Source organism: Microcebus murinus, chromosome 6, assembly GCF_040939455.1.
Source record: "Microcebus murinus isolate Inina chromosome 6, M.murinus_Inina_mat1.0, whole genome shotgun sequence".
NCBI classification, from domain to species: Eukaryota; Metazoa; Chordata; class Mammalia; order Primates; family Cheirogaleidae; genus Microcebus; species Microcebus murinus.
This window is the reverse complement of record NC_134109.1, coordinates 57,188,311-57,208,925: the sequence shown is the minus strand read 5'-3', so window position 1 is coordinate 57,208,925 and position 20,615 is coordinate 57,188,311. Positions and strand designations below refer to the sequence as shown.

General features: G+C 35.8%; 1 protein-coding gene across 1 annotated transcript in view; it reads left to right on the top strand.

The window, feature by feature from the left end:
* The window catches only part of TTC6 (tetratricopeptide repeat domain 6), a 181,080-nt gene that overhangs the window by 100,718 nt on the left and 59,747 nt on the right, over positions 1–20,615 (top strand). The window contains exons 9-15 of the mRNA XM_076004083.1: positions 1,976–2,068; positions 5,469–5,543; positions 6,591–6,961; positions 13,230–13,692; positions 14,000–14,129; positions 15,006–15,178; positions 16,758–16,894. Of these exons, the coding sequence (XP_075860198.1) occupies positions 1,976–2,068; positions 5,469–5,543; positions 6,591–6,961; positions 13,230–13,692; positions 14,000–14,129; positions 15,006–15,178; positions 16,758–16,894 (1,442 nt within the window). The remainder of the gene's footprint in view (positions 1–1,975; positions 2,069–5,468; positions 5,544–6,590; positions 6,962–13,229; positions 13,693–13,999; positions 14,130–15,005; positions 15,179–16,757; positions 16,895–20,615) is intronic.

The window sequence follows — 20,615 nt, the reverse complement described above, 5'->3', positions numbered from 1 at the left end:
ATTAGAATTAAAACAAATCTATACATTTGGGTAATTTTTTAATTTTTTAATTAGACCTATTTAAAATTTATACCTACTTTAATTTTGTTCGTTTTAGTTTCTTTACCCATTATATATATATTTTTCTTTTTCTTATTTTCTTGACAATTATTTGGGTTTATTGTGTTTTATCATACGTACAGTAGACCCTTGGACAACATGGAGGTTAGGGACTCTGACCCCTAGCACAATTGAAAATCCATGTATAAATTTGACTCCCCAAAACTTAACTACTAATAGCCTACTGTTGACCAGAAGCCTTACTGACATGAACAGTAGATTAACATATATTTTGTATATTATATGTATTATATTAATATACTGTATTCTTACCATAAAATAGGCCAGAGAAAGGAAAATATTATTAACAAAAATCAGAAGGAAAAGAAAAGATATTAACTATTCATTAAATGGGAAGTTGCCAAATCTGCCGCTCAGATTTGCAGCTGTTTTGGCAAACACTCTGAGAACAGAAGCATCTTTGAATATCAGGCTTGCCTTTCCAAGTCTTTGTCTTTTCCTAGATTTTGGTTCATTATCTCTTCATCATGTTAGCTGTTTGATGCTTTGAAGATATTTTTCTTATTACATTTAGCTCTCTTAGTTGTCCTCACAAGAATTACCTATAATGCCATAATTAGAAGCTGAAGTCATAATCAACTTCTAAGGTAACAAAGTGTTTCCATTTTCATCTGCATCCAAGCTTTTATTGCATGATAGCAATTTCGGCAATATCCCTGGAGTAGAGTAGTAGGACTTTTTTCAAGGGAACCATGTAAGTGACACTGCAATTGCCCTTTCAATGCACATCATTTTAGGCAATGTTTTGGTAAGTTCCGAGGTTCTAACACATGAGCCTTGTTCTCTTTTTAAAATAAGCAATCGCTTATTGTTAATCTGCTGTTAGTCTGTTGTTTTGATATCTATAAATTATGTTATTAAGGGTTTTATCCTTGTTAAAAGCATTCTTTGAAATATGTAATAGCAATTATTCTATCATATTTCAATAACTTATGTAAACATAGGACAAAATAGTTCCAACCTCTCTTATATATCAAACTAAATAGTTTTGTCTTTGAAGAATAATAATGAAAGTGACCAAGTATCTTTTCTGCTATGTATAATAATTCTCTTACAGGATTTTTGGCAAAAATTCAATGCTGGTGATTCCTAAATTACCATAGACTTCTCCATTGTCAGTGATAATTGCATGATACTTCTAAAATCTGATTTTTTATTCAATAAATATTTTTAAAATTTGTAATGTTAGTTGTTTGACACCTGAGAATTTTAGCAAACAAATAAAGCAACAGCCTGATTTAATTAATCATGAATCCACTAGGCTGTCAAATTTAGGTCTTCTAGTTTCTGCATATCCAAATTGCTTATTAGAAGATAGAAAAGTAATATTTAATAATAATCATAATTATTGCAGCTGTTTACTTTTAGAACAATAAATTTACATATGTAGCTTCATTGATGGATAGAATTCAATATATAAAGCATTTAAAAAAATTTTCATTTCAATTTCCATTTAGAATGCTTGCTTGTATTTAAAAATGAATAGTCATTTATTGACAAGAAATCTAGATAATATGTCTTGTTCATAATCCTGATGTTGATATGCTAAATAGATTCAATGCTAATATATGAGATCACAGGATCATTGATCACCGGGAAGATTAAGGATGTCATAAATAATGTAAAAGTCCCCATTTGTATAAAGGGCAACACTGAAGCCAAATTGCAGGTTTTGGCCCAATACTAAGGCTGTGGCTAGATTTGGATGGATCTCTGGTAATGTTTTCTAGAATTTTTCCCCTTTCACCTTTCATTTGTTTCCCTTTTGGTGATAATGTAGTATGAGGTAACAGTCATCATAGACTTTTAAAAGCATTCTAAAACATAATTTAAAAATATTATCTTTTTATCACAGAGTATTCAAGGAAGCAGACTTCTAATTGAGAAATTTTCATCTATAAGCGATGAAAGTATTATATTAGATGATGATAACAAAACAGCTTTTCAGGTATATATAATTTTTGTTCTTAATTGTGGGTTGGTTACTGTATCTGCTTACAGTTCAGAAATTATTTCTAATAATTCCAGAAATTATTTCTTGGTGCTTCCTCATTCTGAGAAATGGCTCAGACCATTCAGTGGTATCTTTGCTAAGGATACATTTCCTTTTTCTCAAATATGCAGTTTTTATGACACTCAGAAGATGCCATTCATTAATCAATAACTGGACCTCTGCTGTGAGCTTTTCTAAAATTTCCAGTTTTTTCACTCATTCTTGCCTAATCTTAAATGATCAAAAGAACATATTTATGAGTCTTTTTGTCAAATGGGGAAGCTGTTTATGGACATGAAGCAGAGTAAAACCGGTTGTTCTAAATGGAGATTAGATGCATATTCATGATTTTAATATCACTACAGTGCATCCAAGTCAGCTTATCAAGTAATAAACACAATTGGAGAGAAAAGATAGAGATTGAGGGAAGAAGAGAGGTATTAAATTTTATATAACTGGTTTACTAATGGCCTGAACTTTGTGGGGGACAAACAGGAAGTAGTTTTTATTTTTCTCTCACTTGTGCCTCCAGCCCTCTACATCCCTGAATGGTATCTTGGGGTGCTGAGTGCCACATAGTAGAGAGTCTTACTGCCCTGGGACCAATCAAACTCCTATTCTATCAGTTAGCTGGGTTAAATATGTCCCTGTGCCTCCTCCTTTGCTCCCTTACAGTCAAGGAATACTTTTTTGGGTGAGGGAGGGTAATGTTTTTAATATGGGTCCCTCTTTTGCTGCTTTCTTTATAATACTTATCAAATATTTGTCCTTCTGTATGATTGATCTTTTTATTCCTCACCAGCCTGGGGTCATATCATTCATATTCACTGTTTTATCCACAACACCTAGAGCAGTGACTGTCACTTAAAAATAACCAAATCAACAAATGACGCCTTTCTAATTTGGGTGCCATTTGCACTTTCTAGACTATTGAAGTAGCACTACTTACATCTACTTATTGGATATTCCCATTTTTAGTAGTTGCTTCTCGCAATTCATCCTGCTATGTTTTCTTTTTATAATGTTATTTTAAATTTGAAAAATCAATAACAATTTTGATTTGTAAATATAAGGATTTTATATTGGCCATTGAAACAAGTGTAATATGGCTTTTGATAATAGGAATTTTGATGACTGCTTATCCTAAGTATATTTTGTGTTAACTTTAGTTTTTTTTTTTTTTAGTAATTGTATTATCCCCAAATTTAGAAGCTTCATACTATTTCAACTTCAGCTGTCTTTTTTTTTGTTTCAGAATTTTAAGGGGGTACAAATGTTTTTGATTACATGGATGCTTTTGTAATGCTTGAGTCAGGGCTATAAGTGTGCCCATCACCCAAATAGTGTTCACTGTACCCATTAGGTAGGTCTTCACCCATTCCCTCCTCCCTCTCCCACCTCTCCCCGCTTGATTTCCACTGAATTTTACTTCCCTCTGTGCACATCTATGCTCATTGGTTAGTTCCAATTTAACAGTGAGTACATGTGGTGTTTGTTTTTCTATTCTTTAGATACTTTGCTTAGGATAATGGTCTCCAGTTCCATCTAAATTGTTGCAAAAGGCATTAATTCATTCTTTTTATGGCTGAATAGTATTCCAGTAACACATACCACATTTTGTTAATCACTCATGAATTGATGGGCAGTTGGGTTAATTCTACATTTTTGCAGTTGTGTATTGTGCTACAATAAACATTCAAGTACAGGTGTCTTTTGATAAAACGACTTCTTTTTCCTTGGGTAGATACCCAGGGGTCAGATTTCTGGATCAAATGGCAGGTCTACTTTTAGTTCTTTGAGGAATCTCCATATTGTTTTCATAGATGTTGTACTAATTTGCAGTCCTACCAGTAGGGTATGAGCATTCCTTTCTGCATTCACACCAGCATCTATTGTTTTTGGACTTTTTAATAAAAGTTATTCTAGCAGGGAGTAAGGTGATATCTCATTGTGGTTTTAATTTGCATTTCCCTGATAATTACTGACATTGAGCATTTTTTCATATGTTTATTGGCCATTTGTCTACCTTCTTTTGAAAAGATTCTGTTCATATCATTTGCCCACTTTTCATGGGGCTGTTTTTTTCCTTGCTGATTTGTTTAACTTCTTTGTAGATTCTGGTTATTAGCCTTTTATCATATGTGAATATTTTCTCATGTTCTATAGATTGTCTGTTTACTCTGTTGATGATTTCCTTAGCTGTGCAGAAGCATTTCAATTTAATTAAGTCCCATTTATTTTTTGTGGTTGCTGTAATTGCCATTGGGGTACAGAGAACTTATCACTAAGACATCCTGCTATATTCTTAAAACACAGGTATGATTGTATCACTCATGTCTCAACAAACTTAATAACTCCATCTACCAAATAATGTCTGAGTACTTAACTAAGTCTCATAACCTGGCCTCAACTCTATGTTCCCTTCCTTTATACTTCTACTTCTGCGTAACCTCCATGTACTCTGTACTCTGCCTACACCAAGCTCATTGTGGATTAAAATTATTGGCACTTTGATACTTTTTCTGTGTTCGTTAGGCTGATCCCTTGTCCTGGGATGTTCTCGACCCCTTCTCAGTCTATGGAAATGCTGCCGCCTTTCATATACTTGCTCTTCAAGCAAATCTATCCAGGATCCTCCCTTTTCAGAACTGATCCCTCCCTCTCCTACATTCTCTTTGCACCTGATTTGTGCCATCTGGGCAGTCATTGCCACAGTCATTTTTGATTATAGATATTTATTTTTTGCTATTTGTATTATTATGTTGTGTGAGGGCATGAAACATGTCATTTTCTTGGTACTTTCCATTCTAGTATAGTAGTGCTTTCCAACTCTTAACACCGGTAACACCAATCTGGGTGCTATTGCAGTTAAGTTGTAATAAGTTGAAATAAGTTGTGTGGTCCCCTGGAGTAAAAGGCTGAGGTTGCTCATGATTAGAAGTGACTGACCAGGGGAGACTAGCTGCCCCAGGTCCAACCAGTGCAGCTCCATGGTTAAGGGGATTCATGGCTCAGCACATCCATGTGCATTGCCACACACCAGTGCCACTGACACCAGCTGGGAAGCTTTGCATGAGAGCACCTTGAACATAGCAGAGTTGTTATATCAAGCTGAGTTTTTAAAAATGATATAGTTTTCATTATACACTTTTCTAAATTAATTGATGGCCTTTAAGTTCTGTTCCTCTCTATGAAGTTAGTGATTTCAAAATCAGTAAGAACCTGTATTTTAATTAGTATTTTTGTGTTTCATTAATTTACATAAACAGTGATCATTAACTGACTGTCATATGATATTTTAGTTTACAAATAGTATCTGTGGTTAATGTGTATTTTTCATTTGATTATTTCACAGTCTTTCTTACGAAGAAAATCTAGATCATTCGACAATTTCCCAACATATTTGGTTGCACAACCTCCACAATTAAAGGTATCATAATTTTTTAGCTTTTACTATCTAAAAGAAATGTTTATATTTCTTGGAAAAAACCCTATGGTTTTTAAAAAAGCATGCATATATATTTTATATTCTATTCTCTAGTCTAATTACATATTGAGTTACATATATTAATAGTTATTTGAGATGAGGGAAGTATAGCAAGTCACAGAGAATCAATATTTCTATTGTACTTTAGTATTAAATATATCTTGTGATATATAATTAACTTGTATGAAATTGTTATGTTTGAAATTTGGGCCTAAATCCACTATAAAGAAAAACATCTCTGTTACGTTATTATTTATTATCAAAAAGAAATGCAGTTAACTTATTCACAATAGCTCCAATAGGTAGAGAATGCTATATCAAAGGATTAGAATTGATTTATCTTTTATAAGTAATAAGTATTATTAAAGTTTCAAGCATCAATATATAATTATTAAAAATTATTTGTTATAAATAGTGGCATTATTAAAATTAAGTTGATTCTGTAATGATTAGATAAAATAAATAATGTACTAGGCTGGGATTCTTTTCTTAAGCTTACAAATATTGAATTGAAAGTTACTGTAGAGAATATTTAATAGTATTGTATAGAAACTCAATGCTGTTAAAGTGCTTTTGAAAATAGACTCAAATTAATTTTAATTTGATTTAAGGCATTTTAATAGTTTTTGTCCATTCTACTAATTTTTTTTTGCATTAAATATCAAAGTAGAGCATGTACTTTATTTGGATATGTAGAGCATTCTCTTTCAATTAAAAATATATAAAGTCATAATTAATGCATATCTACTTTATATTATTTGTATATATCTAATGAAATGTCATATGACCAACAAAATTATGGTACTTTGCTTTAACTAACCCTTTATTAACTTTATAAGCTGACTTTTAAATAAACTTAAGAATATATGATTTCTAAAATTTTCAATAAAGTGGCCAAACTACATTAATAGAAATTGTAACTGAATTAATTTTAAATTGACAACTAAATCGATTTTATATTTTTTCCTATCTCTTTGCTTCCTTATTAAGAGAGTGAAATCTGGAGCTGAGTGGAGGAGGGAGAGCATAGCTCTATGGGAAATCAAGGATGACATCCAAAGCTGTATGAAAGAGGTGATGTTTCAGAAAGCAAAGCAGCTGGAGCATCAGCTCACTAAGCAAAATAAAACTGAGGAACCCATTCCTGTGAAAGAAGATATAGATGTCATCTTGGATGATATTCAGGAAAAACACGATGTGACCGATCTCTCTCTCTCTCTCATTGAAGCATCTAGAAAAGCTGGCATTAGTTACATTGTTTATCCCAAGAAAAGGAAGATGAAATTCAAGAAAAGATTGAAATTCCAAAAACTTACAGCTGTGTTTGAAGAATTATCCAAGCCTCCAAAATCCCTTAAAAGGTCTTGTTTAAGCAACATTTTTTATATTAATAGTTGAAGAAACATATTATGGTTTTGGCCTTAATGTTACAATTTCATCCAATGGAGTTATTATTTTATTCAGCACTGAAAATACACTGAACTCTTAGCTAAAGGGCAAACTCCCTGGCCAGGGCCAGCAGCCACTGATTCAGGGCCACCTAAGTAGAGGAGGTATGTGGGAGGCTGAGGGACTGTGATGGTCGTGGCTCCATGAGCGGGTTCTGGAGTCACAGCTGAGTGATTTTGGGGAGTGCTTAAATCAGGTCTGTTGTAGCGTATGAGGCAATGTCACAGTGTAGCCACTGAAATATGTTTATGCAGGAGAAGACTGAGTGTCCCAGATAGAGGGTCTGATACCCCTCAGCCAGTCTCCTCTGTTAAGGGAAGTTAAATGGAATTAAAGTTAAATGGAATTTAGAGATTCAAAATTCTCACCCTCATTCATGTCTGCTCTCATGTTCACAACCCATATTTCAGTTTCCTATTTCTTCCCTTAGTAGCTTTATTACCTTATTGCACAAGGTTTAGAGGGCTTAGGCATTTAATAGGTACTGCAACTACTCTTTGGTCTGAAAGAAGTAGTTAGCTGACTACATAATTTTTATAATCATTTTTATTGTCCTATGTTAGCTACTTGATCTCCCAATGCCTTGCTTCTACCTGAACACCATTCCCTGCTAACTCTGGGGATTATTTGAGAAGTTTTGATACCACTACATTTCACCCTGGCAAGGACCTTATCCTAGAATCCTTTGTATGTGTGTGTTTCCTGCGTCCATCTCTGGTACTATTACTTTATCAATCAGGGTCCCAGTAGCAAACAAATAGGATAGTTCTGAGAGGTCATGAGAAACGGGCAATTTACAAAGATATCAGAGTATAGGGAAACCACAAATGATAATGCACTATCCATGGACTAAAAGTTGTAAAGCCATTTTCTACCCCTAAGTTAGAGAGGACAAAAAGAGGGAGTTATGGGAAGAAAGAGCTGTGTAGAAAAAGTTTTTTTCTTGAAATCAGGAATGATCTTTGGTCAAGGATTATAGCCAGTTTGAGGTGACCATTCATGAGTGAGCCAGAGGAATAAATAGCTTGACTTCTTCTTCCCTCTGTTGGGGTTCCTAATTGCACAAACTCTATGAAAAGACAGAACAAGGGATCCCCTGGATGCAGTCTGTACAGATCAGTCTCCCAGGGCAGCAAGCAAGGTGGAGAAGGGTAGAGATGAATGCGCAGGTGCAAACAAAACATATCTGGCACAGAAAGTCTTTCTAAGGTGACATTTGGTCAGGAATGTGAATTGAGAAGGAGCCAGCAAGCAAGAAGGCTAGAAAGGGCTGTGGTCTTGAGGCTTGCTCAAGGATGTTGTGCCTGGAAATATGGAGTGAGGGGAGAGAGTAGTGGTATCAGAGATCTGTGCTAGGGACTCAATCGTGCGGAATCGTGTAGAACGTGGTGAAAAGCTTGATTTGCATTCTGTGTGCTACGGGAAGCTCTTGGAGCGAATGACATGATTTGATTTATATTTGGACAAAAACCATGCTGACTGCCATGTGGAGAATGGATTACACAAAGTGCAAGAGTAGAAACAGGGAATTAAGAAGTTACTGTAGAAATAGGGGAGGATCAAGATGGCAGACGAGAAACACCTCCAGACAGAGTGTCTCTGCAGAAAAGACAGATTCTAGCAGAAATTAGAAAAAAGAAGCAAGAAGACAAGCATACAGCGGACGAGGGCTGGAAGGAGAGGTACCTGAGATCATGGGAGACTCCACAGGAGGAGGCTGCGGAGGAGAACTGGAAGCTGAGACCGCAGGAGCAGCCCGGAGACCAGCGGGAAGGGTAGGTGGATAATTCACCTTTCCCCTCCCCTGCATTTGGGACTGCTGGTGGGCTCCCCAGTGGGTGGAGAGACCTGCGGACACCAGCCCAGAGACGGCCCCCGCCAGCTAGCGGTGAGCCTGTAGCGGACACGGCACCAGGCTCCCAACTCCCTCCTGGCACCTCTGTGTGCACAGACCCGAGCCGCACGGCAGGCGCCATATTGCCTCCTCCTCCCCTCCGCAGACCCTACCCGCGGCTGCCCAGAGAGACAATACAGCCACCAGCCAGAGGCACCTCCAGGGAACGGGATCTTCCCTTTTGGGACCCTACAGCTGACTAAGGGGAACTCAGACTGTGAGCTCCCTACCCACCAGCCCTCCCAGGTGCTGCTGGCACGGTGTTCCCAGGAGTACTGTGCAGACTCAGAGGCTGAAACACATAGACCCAGCTTGGGCTCCCTGTGGGTGAATTGGGACCCGAACTCCTCTCCCTGGAGGGGATACAGTTTGAACTCTGGGACCCAGAGGTCGGACCTGCAGACGAGATCCCGTGCACCGAGGTCTAGCATTGCCCGAGTCACAGAAGGGATATATGTGAACAGCCTATTGAGGTGTGTGTGCCTTCAGGGGCAGATCAGCGTCCTAGAGGGCAACCCTCCTCCCAAAAGGAGGCCGCACGCCCAGCCCAGGTGGCGTTCCTGCGCAGGGAACCTCCCCGCCAGCATCACAATCTGGGGAGGCCTGGTGGCGTGTGGTCTGGCCTGCGGGCAGATATAATTTATGAATACTACAAAAATCTTTATGCACACAAACTGGAAAATATGGAGGAAATGGACAAATTTCTAGAAACACACAGCCTCCCTAGGCTCAATCAGGAAGATATAGATTCCCTGAACAGACCAATCTCAACAGCTGAAATAGAAACAGCAATTAAAAATCTCCCTAAAAAGAAAAGTCCTGGTCCAGATGGCTTCACACCCAAATTTTACCACACTTACAAAGAACTAGTACCCATTTTGCAGAAACTATTCCACAACATCGAGAAGAATGGAAACCTCCCCGACACCTTTTATGAAGCGAATATTACTCTGATACCAAAACCAGGAAAGGACGCAACAAAAAAAGAAAACTACAGACCAATATCCCTAATGAATATAGATGCAAAAATTTTCAACAAAATCTTAGCTAATCGAATCCAGACGCTTATCAAAAAAATAATCCACCACAACCAAGTGGGCTTCATCCCAGGGATGCAGGGATGGTTCAACATACGTAAATCTATAAATGCAATTCACCACATACAGAAGCAAAAACAAAGACCACATGATTCTTTCAATAGATGCAGAAAAAGCTTTTGACAAAATTCAACACCCTTTCATGATACGAACACTTAAGAAAATAGGCATAGAAGGGACATACCTAAAAATGATACAAGCCATATATGACAGACCCATAGCCAACATCATACTGAATGGGGAAAGATTGAAATCATTCCCACTGAGAACTGGAACCAGACAAGGCTGCCCACTATCTCCACTTCTGTTCAACATAGTGCTGGAAGTCTTGGCTACAGCAATCAGACAGGAAAATGGCATCAAAGGTATCCAAATAGGGGCAGAAGAGATCAAACTTTCACTGTTTGCTGATGATATGATATTGTATGTAGAAAACCCCAAAGATTCAACCAAGAATCTCCTGGAACTGATCAATGAATTTAGTAAAGTCTCAGGATACAAAATCAATACACAGAAATCAGAGGCATTCATATACGCCAACAACAATCTAATTGAGAACCAAATCAAAGACTCAATTCCCTTCACAGTAGCAACAAAGAAATTAAAATACCTAGGAATATAGTTAACTAAGGACGTAAAAGACCTCTACAGGGAGAACTATGAAACACTGAGGATGGAAATAGCAGAGGATGTAAACAGATGGAAATCCATACCATGCTCTTGGATCGGCAGACTCAACATCATCAAAATGTCTATACTACCCAAACTGATCTACAGATTCAATGCAATACCTATTAAAATCCCATCAGCATTCTTCACAGATATAGAAAAAATAATTTTATGCTTCGCATGGAACCAAAGAAGACCCCAAATATCAAAAGCAATTCTAGGCAACAAAAACAAAATGGGAGGCATTAATATGCCAGATATCAAACTATACTACAAACCTGTCGTAATTAAATCAATATGTTATTGGCACAAAAATAGGAATATTGACCAGTGGAACAGATGTGAGAATCCTGATATAAAACCATCCTCATATAGCCATCTAATCTTTGACAAAGCAGACAAAAACATACGCTGGGGAAAAGAATCCCTTTTCAATAAATGGTGCTGGGAAAACTAGATAGCCACCTGTAGAAGGCTAAAACAGGACCCACACCTTTCACCTCTCACAAAAATCAACTCATGCTGGATAACAGACTTAAACCTAAGGTATGAAACTATTAGAATTCTAGAGGAAAAAGTTGGAAACACTCTCCTAGACATCGGCCTAGGCAAAGATTTTATGAAGAAGTCCCCAAAGGCAATCGCAGCAGCAACAAAAATAAATAAATGGGACATGATCAAACTACAAAGCTTCTGCACAGCCAAACAAATAGTCATGAAAGTAAACAGACAACCTACAGAATGGGAGAAAATTTTTGCATCCTATGCATCCGATAAGGGACTGATAACTAGAATATACTTAAAACTCATGAAAATCAGGAAGAAAAAATCAAATAACCCTATTAAAAAGTGGGCAAAGGACTTGAACAGAAACTTTTCTAAAGAAGACAGAAGAATGGCCAACAAACATATGAAAAAATGCTCAACATCTCTAATCATCAGGGAAATGCAAATCAAAACCACAATGAGATATCACTTAACTCCAATGAGAATGGCCTTTATCAAAAAGTCTCCGAACAATAAATGGTGGTGTGGATGCGGAAAGAGAGGAACACTCCTACACTGCTGGTGGGAGTGCAAACTAGTTCAACCTCTGTGGAAAGCAATATGGAGATACCTTAAAGCGATACAAGTGAATCTACCATTTGATCCAGCAATCCCATTGCTGGGCATCTACCCAAATGATCCAATGACACTCTACAAAAAAGACACCTGCACTCGAATGTTTATAGCAGCACAATTCATAATTGCAAGGCTGTGGAAACAGCCCAAGTGCCCATCAATCCAAGAATGGATTAATAAAATGTGGTATATGTATACCATGGAGTACTATTCAGCTCTAAGAAACAATGGTGATATAGCACATCTTATATTTTCCTGGTTAGAGCTGGAACCCATATTATTAAGTGAAGTTTCCCAAGAATGGAAAAACAAGCACCAGATATACTCACCAGCAAATTGGTATTAACTGAACAGCACCTAAGTGGTCACATAGGTACTGCAGTAATAGGATATTGGGCAGGGGGGAGGGGGGCGGGTATATACATATATAATGAGTGAGATGTGCACCATCTGGGGGATGGTCATGCTGGAGACTCAGACTTGTGGGGGGAGGGGGGGAAGGGCATTTATTGAAACCTTAAAATCTGTACCCCCATAATATGCTGAAATAAAAAAAAAACTTTCAAAAAAAAAAAAAAGAAGTTACTGTACTCTCAGCAGAATAGATATGGTAGCTTGCACTAGAATGTGGAAAAGATTGGAGTGTGTAGGAAAGAAATGAAAGGGAAGGAAACAGATTTTTCTTACTTTTATTTTCCAAGTGTTTAATACTAGGTCTTTCTCCTGGTAAACACTAAGTATGTAGTGATGAGCTTAAAAATTTTTTTTTTCTTCCGATAGAATGGGTTTATCCTATCTCCTGTGGCTAGTACAGTATCAGCCATACACTAAATGTTACTGAATGAAAACTATGTTGGAAATGGAAAAATTGAGCAGAATAACCCTAGACTTGTAGCATTTGAGAGCATATTAGGTATTCTCTAATTTGACAGCCTACTAGAGAAGGGTAAAGTTTGTGTTGTTTATTTGGTACTCTGCCCTGAAGTCAACTCCTTTCTTTTTCCCACTTCCTCAAGTTCATGTCCTTTTCAACCTCTTGGATTGCATTTTCTTTCTCACATTGTGTTTACTTGCTTAATTCTGCATTGTACTTCCACTGGTGGGTGGTGTGTTGGGGGTATAAATTAAACCTGAAAGGAGCACTGACCCCATTATTTTGGTACTCTAGGGAGGTTACATCTTTAAAAACAGTGTTTTGCTTTCATAAACTCTGCAGGTGTTCACAAACCGTTACAATTTTAATGAATGCAAAGGAGCACTTAGGCTGCTTAAGATTAGCATGTAATTTTATTTCAATAGCAGAGAAATAGGAATTTTGTGTGTGTCTGAGTTGATTTATTGATTAGAAAGATAGTTATATTTCTGTAATTTAAAAAAAATCACTCTTTTAAAAACTAGATCAGCATCTCATGGAATACTTCCTGAACAGAAGAAATATTTGCTCAAAATTCCATTATATGAACGTCAAATACGGTGTCCCAGCTTACCTTTGTGTTTAGATTTTGAAAAATTCATCCAAAGTAAGGGAGGAATTCCAGAAAACGTTAATCCTCGGATATGGGCTATTGATTTGTTCGCTAAGCACAAAATTCAGAGGACACCTGTAACAGAGAAAGCTGTTGAAACAGATGCTCTCAAAAACCTGCCTGGAAGAGAGATAGAACCACAAAAAATAGAATTAAGCGATTCTTTGGAGTCTTATCTTCCACCAGAAGTCATTAAACATTATGAATCTGAAGTGGCGATCTTGACTGAAGAAATAAATTCAAAGAAAAAATATCCTGCATTTGCATATTGTAGGCGTGGAGCTCTTTATAGGAAACTGGGAAAGTTACGGAGTGCCATGGATGATCTACAGAGAGTAAGTTTTATTATATTTAGTTGAAATAGAAATATTAACCATTTATCTTGCTTTTAATTATATAGCAATTTTTACTGGAATTTTGAACATTGAATATTTGTTATATAGCATGTGGGATTGTGCAAATATGATTATTAGCATTTTCAAATAATATTAAGAGCATTAGATGTTTGTCAGATTGGGAGGTTTTATTTTATGCAATATATATACAAAGCCACTGGGATCAATAGTATTTGAAAAATTTATTTGGTAGGATATCTTCCTTTAACAAATCAACTTTAATTGAATTTATGCATATATTTTCTAGGCTATACGCTTGGAGCCATTGTTGCTCAATGCCTATTGGCACCGACATTTAATTTATCTTTTCCAAGACAAGATTAATGAAGCTTTGGATGACTTGAACTATATAAGTAAATATAATAAAAATAATGCAGGTGGGTTGTCTGTGGAGACAGTTATAGTACCTATATCTTTACCTCAGTCTTTGTCATTCATTGGTATTATAGAGATACATAAATCAGGAGATATAAGTCCTGAAAAAATGGTTGTGACTTTTCTCATTTAAACTTTTTAGTCTTCTTATTGTAAATTCAAGGCTCAAACAATTCTGTATTGTTTTCAAAATACTCATCATGGTTTGAAATGTTAATTTCTTGATATATATTTCAGTAACTTGGTTCCTTACTGCACATGTCATAAGAGTATAAATTTAATATTTGTAGTTATAGAAGTTATTTAAAAATCTTTTCTTGACCATGAATCTCTGAATTAGAGTTGTAGTATACCTAGATCTTCTTGGTGGAATGAAATATGCACCTTTTCTCTGATGTACTATTCTCTAACCAACTTGAACCACTAGACATAGAAGTTTCTAGGAATGTGAAAGTGTCATATTCATCTTTGTATCCCCAGCACCTACAACACACCCATAGGATATAAGTTTGCTAAATATTTTTGACCTATGTTGATCTCTGTCTGCTAAAAATTCATAAAATTTTGTGCCATCAAAACCTGACTTTTTACTATGATCATTACAAGATTATAAAACATTTTCGACATATAAAAAGGTAAAAGGTAATTTTTGTCACTCAAATTAAATGTACTTTTAACCACAAATGAGTAATTTATCCAGGCTTTCAGAACAAAATTGGCATTGTTGAAATAAAAAATTGAATAAAATGGTTAAGAAAGAATAATAGAGAAAATTATTCTAAGCCTACATTTTTGGAGGGAGAGGGATTAATCTTCTAAAATTTTCATGGTTAGTGAAAGAATTGTAACACTAATTTTACCTTTTTAATCTTTTATAGACATCTATTTGTCAAAGGCAGAAATTTTCAGGGGAAAAAAAGACATTACTTTGGCAATTCTAAACTATACCCAGGCAATTAAGTGTAGGCCCACAGATGCTGACATCTATTTCAGGAGGGGCGAAATGTATGAAATAGAAAACACACTACTGGCCATTGATGACTTTACTAGGGTAAGCTTTATCTCACGTAATGTGGCCGTTTATATATTTTAAATCATGGTATTCTCATGCTAATAGTATAGCAAGTTTTTAAAAGTCTTTTCACTTAATCAGTTAATTTACTATAGGTTAGGAGCTAGAGTTTTCATTACTGTAATTAATATTTATGCTATATTACTGTGTAAAATTATGGGTGAATGAATAGATTCACATCAGAGTTGAGTGTGGCGGCATGGAGACAACGACGAAGGGGTCTCATTTTTTCCAGCTCTCTCCTTTTGAACTATGAATCAGTAGTTAAAGAAGCCTTTAAAAATTGCTTCTTCCCTTCAATCAATAGAGAAAATTGTTTTCTACTTGTTAATTTTTGAACAACTGATTCTTTTCTGCAGGGAACCTATCTGTTTTCAGAGAAGCTGTGATTACTGATTCATTAGTCCATTCATTCATCACTCACAAATATTTATTTACTAAGGCACTGCATAATGTAGTGGATATACATATCATTGCAAATTATGATGAGTGCTATGAAGAAAATGAGGATGGTGGTAGAGTAATTTATATTTGGTTGGAGTATGTTAGGGAATGTGAGGGCACGAACTTTTTCCTGAACTTTGAGGCTAGAGTCAAGGCAAAATATTTCCCTGGTTGCAGCACAATTGTAATTCTGATTTCCTGACCTTTAACTCCAAATTTTTAGGCGTTAGTACAATTGAGAATTTAGGAGAAATTACTTAAATAATTTAACTTTCCATGTTCCCGACTGCTCTGTTTCTTAAAAAAATGGCAGTTTAGCCACTTATTTGACATTCTTCTGCTTGAAGAGAATATTATGTGTTTTGTAACTTCTGGTCTAGAATTGACCAAAAACCCTTTTGAAGATATGGAAATTATCCTCTGTTCTGTTTTTTCCCCCACCTGACACCAATAGTTTAAAAATAGATTTAATGTAACACATTGAGGTCAAACAAGTTTCAAAATCTTTAGCTTTTTTGTTTTTTTCTGTTCTAAAAATACTTGCTAACCTCCTTTGTGCTTTAATTCTTTCCCACTACCAATAGGCAAAGAGCTTTAAAACTGAGTATTGTGATGATCATTCTATTGCCTTGTATTTTAGTGTGAAATGAATGAACCATGCCAATACCAACTCATTTCTCTTCCCTGTTTTAATGGCCAGATTAATCTATATTTGATTTGATTGAATCAGCCTTGATAATAGTCTCATATGTTACATCTTTAATTCAGATAAAATGCTGATAGATCCAATATACTCTACTTTAGTTGAACAATTCACTTATGAATTTTTATCAGTAAAAATTTCAGTGGGCAAAACTCATGGCTTCTTGTATATGCTGTTTGTTTTTTCTCTTAGAAAATATTTCCCCTCTAGAATTTGATGATGGGTGGATTTTGTAAAGATATGTTCTTTAGATGCAAATCTGGAAATTTTGGCATCTTAAAGGGGTTTGCTTTTATGTAATCTGAAGTTAAAATTGTGGTTGTAATTCACTTAACTTGTTATGTGATTACATACTTTTCTTAGTTCTTTTTTCATTATGTGATGTTTATGTACTTCTCCCCACCACTTTAGTGTATTCATTATGATCCCAAAAGAACAGATGCCTTATGGAAACGTGGGATGTTTTATTTTGAAAATGGAAACTGGATTGCAGCCATACAGGATTTTACAGCCTTGTTAAATATAAATCCCCAAAGTTCTCAAGCAAGGTAAGAATTATTTTAGATATCATTTTTGAAATTATAATATGCATAAATGACAATATAGAATCATTCTATTTGTATTTCCTAAATACTATTAATGTTAATCATTTCTAAAACATTGAATACCATGAATTGAATACCATTGAATACCATATTATTATTCCTTGCATTTTTTATTTTAGAAAATATTTTATTTTAAAATGTGTGGGTTTATTTGTCTTTCAAAAAGTTTCAGGACTAGTTTCATATAACCAAAAGATTTAGTGTATTGAACATCTTTATAGAAGAACCAATAAATAATTTCTCACCTGAACTGTGAATTTTTTAAGGTTAGGGTGAGGTGAGAAAGGAAGAATTATTACTTGGAAAAACAGAAAAGGCAAAGGATAGTGATAGTGTACAAGGTTTTATAAGGAAGCATCACTCAACTCTTCAGTTACTTCTGTCACTTATAATTTATTGCAAAAATGAATTCCAGTCATTTTTGGCCTTGTGTCTCATTTTGTTTTTTATTGTCACTGAAGCAATCAGTGAAACAAAACCAAAAACAAACTTCTCTGTTTTAGATAAGGAAACTGAGGAGTGAGAAGTTAAAGGGTTTGTCCATGTTGGGGCTGAGAAATAAAGGAAAAACAGAAGGCGGAGAAACCCTCTGGGTTCTGCTTAGAAAGACTTTAGAAATTGTTTTTTAAGACAAGGTATTTTTTTTAGTTCAGCATATTATGGGGGTACAAATGTTTAGGTTATATATATTGCCCCCATCCATCCACCCCCAGTTAGAGTTTCAAGCGCGTCCATCGCCTAGATGGTGCTCATTGCACTCATTATGTATGTATACATCCATCCCCCTCCCCCATCTGCCCAACGCCCAGTGAATGTTATTTGTATATGTGCACTTAGGTGTTGATCAGTGAAACTAATTTGCTGGTGAGTACAGCTGGTGAGTACAGTGAAACCAATTTGCTGGTGGTGCTTATTTTTCCATTCTTGGGTTACTTCACTTAGTAGAATGGATTCCAGCTCTATCCAGGAAAATGCAAGAGGTGCTTTATCACCATTGTTTCTTAGAGCTGAAGAGTACTCCATGGTATACATGTACCACATTTTATTAATACACTCATGTATCAATGGGCACTTGGATTGTTTCCACATCTTTGCAATTGTGAATTGTGCTGCTATAAATATTTGAGTGCAGGTGTCTTTTTTTATAGAAGGTCTTTTGTTCTTTTGGGTAGGGGATTGCTGGATCAAATGGTAGATCTACTTGCATCTCTTTGAGATATCTCCAAATTGCTTTCCACTGAGGTTGCGCTAGTTTGCAGTCCCATCAGGAGTGTATGAGTGTTCCTATCTCTCTGCATCCACGCCAACATTTATTGTTTTGGGACTTTTTGCTAAAGGCTATTCTCATTGGGGATAAGTGGTGTCTCATTGTGGTTTTGATTTGCATTTCTCTTATGGTTAGAGATGTTGAGCATTTTTTCATATGTTTGTTGGTCATTATTCTGTCTTCTTTTAAAAAGTTTCTATTCATGTCCTTTGCCCACTTTTTGATAGGGTTGTTTGTTTTTTTCTTGCTGATTTTCCTGAGTTCTAAATAGATTCTAGTTATCAGCCCTTTATCATATGTGTAGCATGCATGTATTTTCTCCCATTCTGCAGGATTTTCTGCTCTTGTGATAGTTTCTTTGGCTGTGCAGAAGCTTTATAATTTGATCAGGTCCCATTTATTTATTTTTGTTGTTGCTGTGATTGCCTTTGAAGTCTTCATAAATTCTTTGCCTAGTCCAATGTCTAGAAGAGTATTTCCATGTTTTCTTCTAGAATTCTTATAGTTTCATGCCTTAGGTTTAAGTCTGTTATTCACCGTGAGTTGATTTTTGTGAGATGTGAAATGTGTGGATTGTGATTTGGTCTGCCACATGTGGCTATCCAATTTTCCAAGCACCATTTATTAAATAGTGTTCTTTTCCCCAGTGTATGTTTTTGTCTGCTTTGTCAAAGATTAGATGGCTATATGAGGATAGTTTTATATCTGGGTTCTCAGTTTTGTTCCATTGGTTTATGTCTCTGTTCTTGTACCAGTAATTTGCTGTTTTAGTTATTATAACCTTGTAGTATAGCTTGAAGTCCAGTAAATTGATGACTCCCAATTTGTTCTTTTTGCTTAAGATTGCTTTTGCTAGACAAAAGCAATATGGTCTTCTCTGGTTCCATATGAAGCATAGAATAAACATTTACCAGTGTAAAATCAACCAAAAACTGAAAGTCCAGATACCACAGTGGCTCAAGAGAGAAAACAAAGCAACAAAGTTCAACTCAATAGGATGAATAGAAATCTGCCCCCCTTGTCTATTCTTTCAATAAATATGAATAGCTTGAACTGCCCACTAAATAGATATATTAATACTTTTCAACTTCAGAATTTCTACTTGCCTCCATTTTATAAATTATCTATCAATTATCTATCAACATCAATAATTTCTTTAGGTTTTTTTCCATTGTTTCCTTTAGCTCTTGGAGCAGATTTAAAATGGTTGATTTAAAGTCTTTGTCTAGTAAGTCCAATGTCTGGGCTTCCTCAGGGACAATTTATATTAAATATTTTTTTGTCCCATGACTAGGCCATACTTTCTTATTGCTTTACATTACTTGTATTTTTTTTTGTTGTTGAAATGTGGACATTTTGAATATTATAATATGATCATCTTTACTGCCCTTCCCACATTTTGCTGTTGCTGCTTCTTGTCATTCATATTTGTTTAATAGCTTTTGTGAACTACTTTTGTGAAGTTTGTATTTTTTCTGTCATGTGTGGCCACTGAAGTCCTTGTTCTTTTAGCTTAGTTGTCAGCTAGTGATTTGACTGAGATTTCCTTAAACTCCTGGCACCAAAAAACCAAGGCAAAACTCTTTTAGTCCTTGCAATTGACTCTGTCTGGGTCCTTCTTTAATGTTTATCCAGGCAGTTATAACTTTAGTGCCTTAGCTTTCACATCCTGCTTGTGTGAAGCCTGAATCAACCAGAGCAGAAAGCTCAGAATCTTCTTAGATCTTTTCTGTCCATGCTTCAAGCCCTCGGCTTGCATGTGGCCTTATAGATTTCTTGGAGTATGTGGAAACTTTTCAAAGCTCATATTTCCCAAGTATCTCCTTCCCCAGCTTATTCCTTATCAGTCTTTTCATTTTGTCTACTGCTTGCCCCAACTGTTACCCATCGCTCCAGGTGATAGTAGTTGATACATTTGCCCTTAAATGATTTTGATAAACACCATTCAGGAAGGTACCTCAGCTCTGGGAAAGTTCTGAGGCAGCCTAAACAAAGGCAAGTGCTTGAGCTTATCCTTCAGTGATCCACCAGACAGCTCAAAATGCACAACCACAATTCTTTGAATAAAAGGTCCTTATTGCTTCCTTTCATACCAACAACCTGAGCCAGGAATGTTGTTCTCAAGGCCACCACTGATCTGGAAATGGCAGATGGTAACAAGGTAAATTAGAACACCATCAACAGTTTCCCCTCTTTATTAAGCATTCCCCCAATTGTAAGTTTTTAATTAGATCCCAGTGTTCCAAAAATGTTGATTCTGACAGTGTTTTTTTTTGGGGGGGGGCAGGTTATTCATTACTTTTATGGAAGGATGGAGTTTTGAATTCTCCACTTTGCCACTTTTGCTCTATCCTCATCTCCAACATTTAAAAAATTATCACATTGACTTTCACTTAA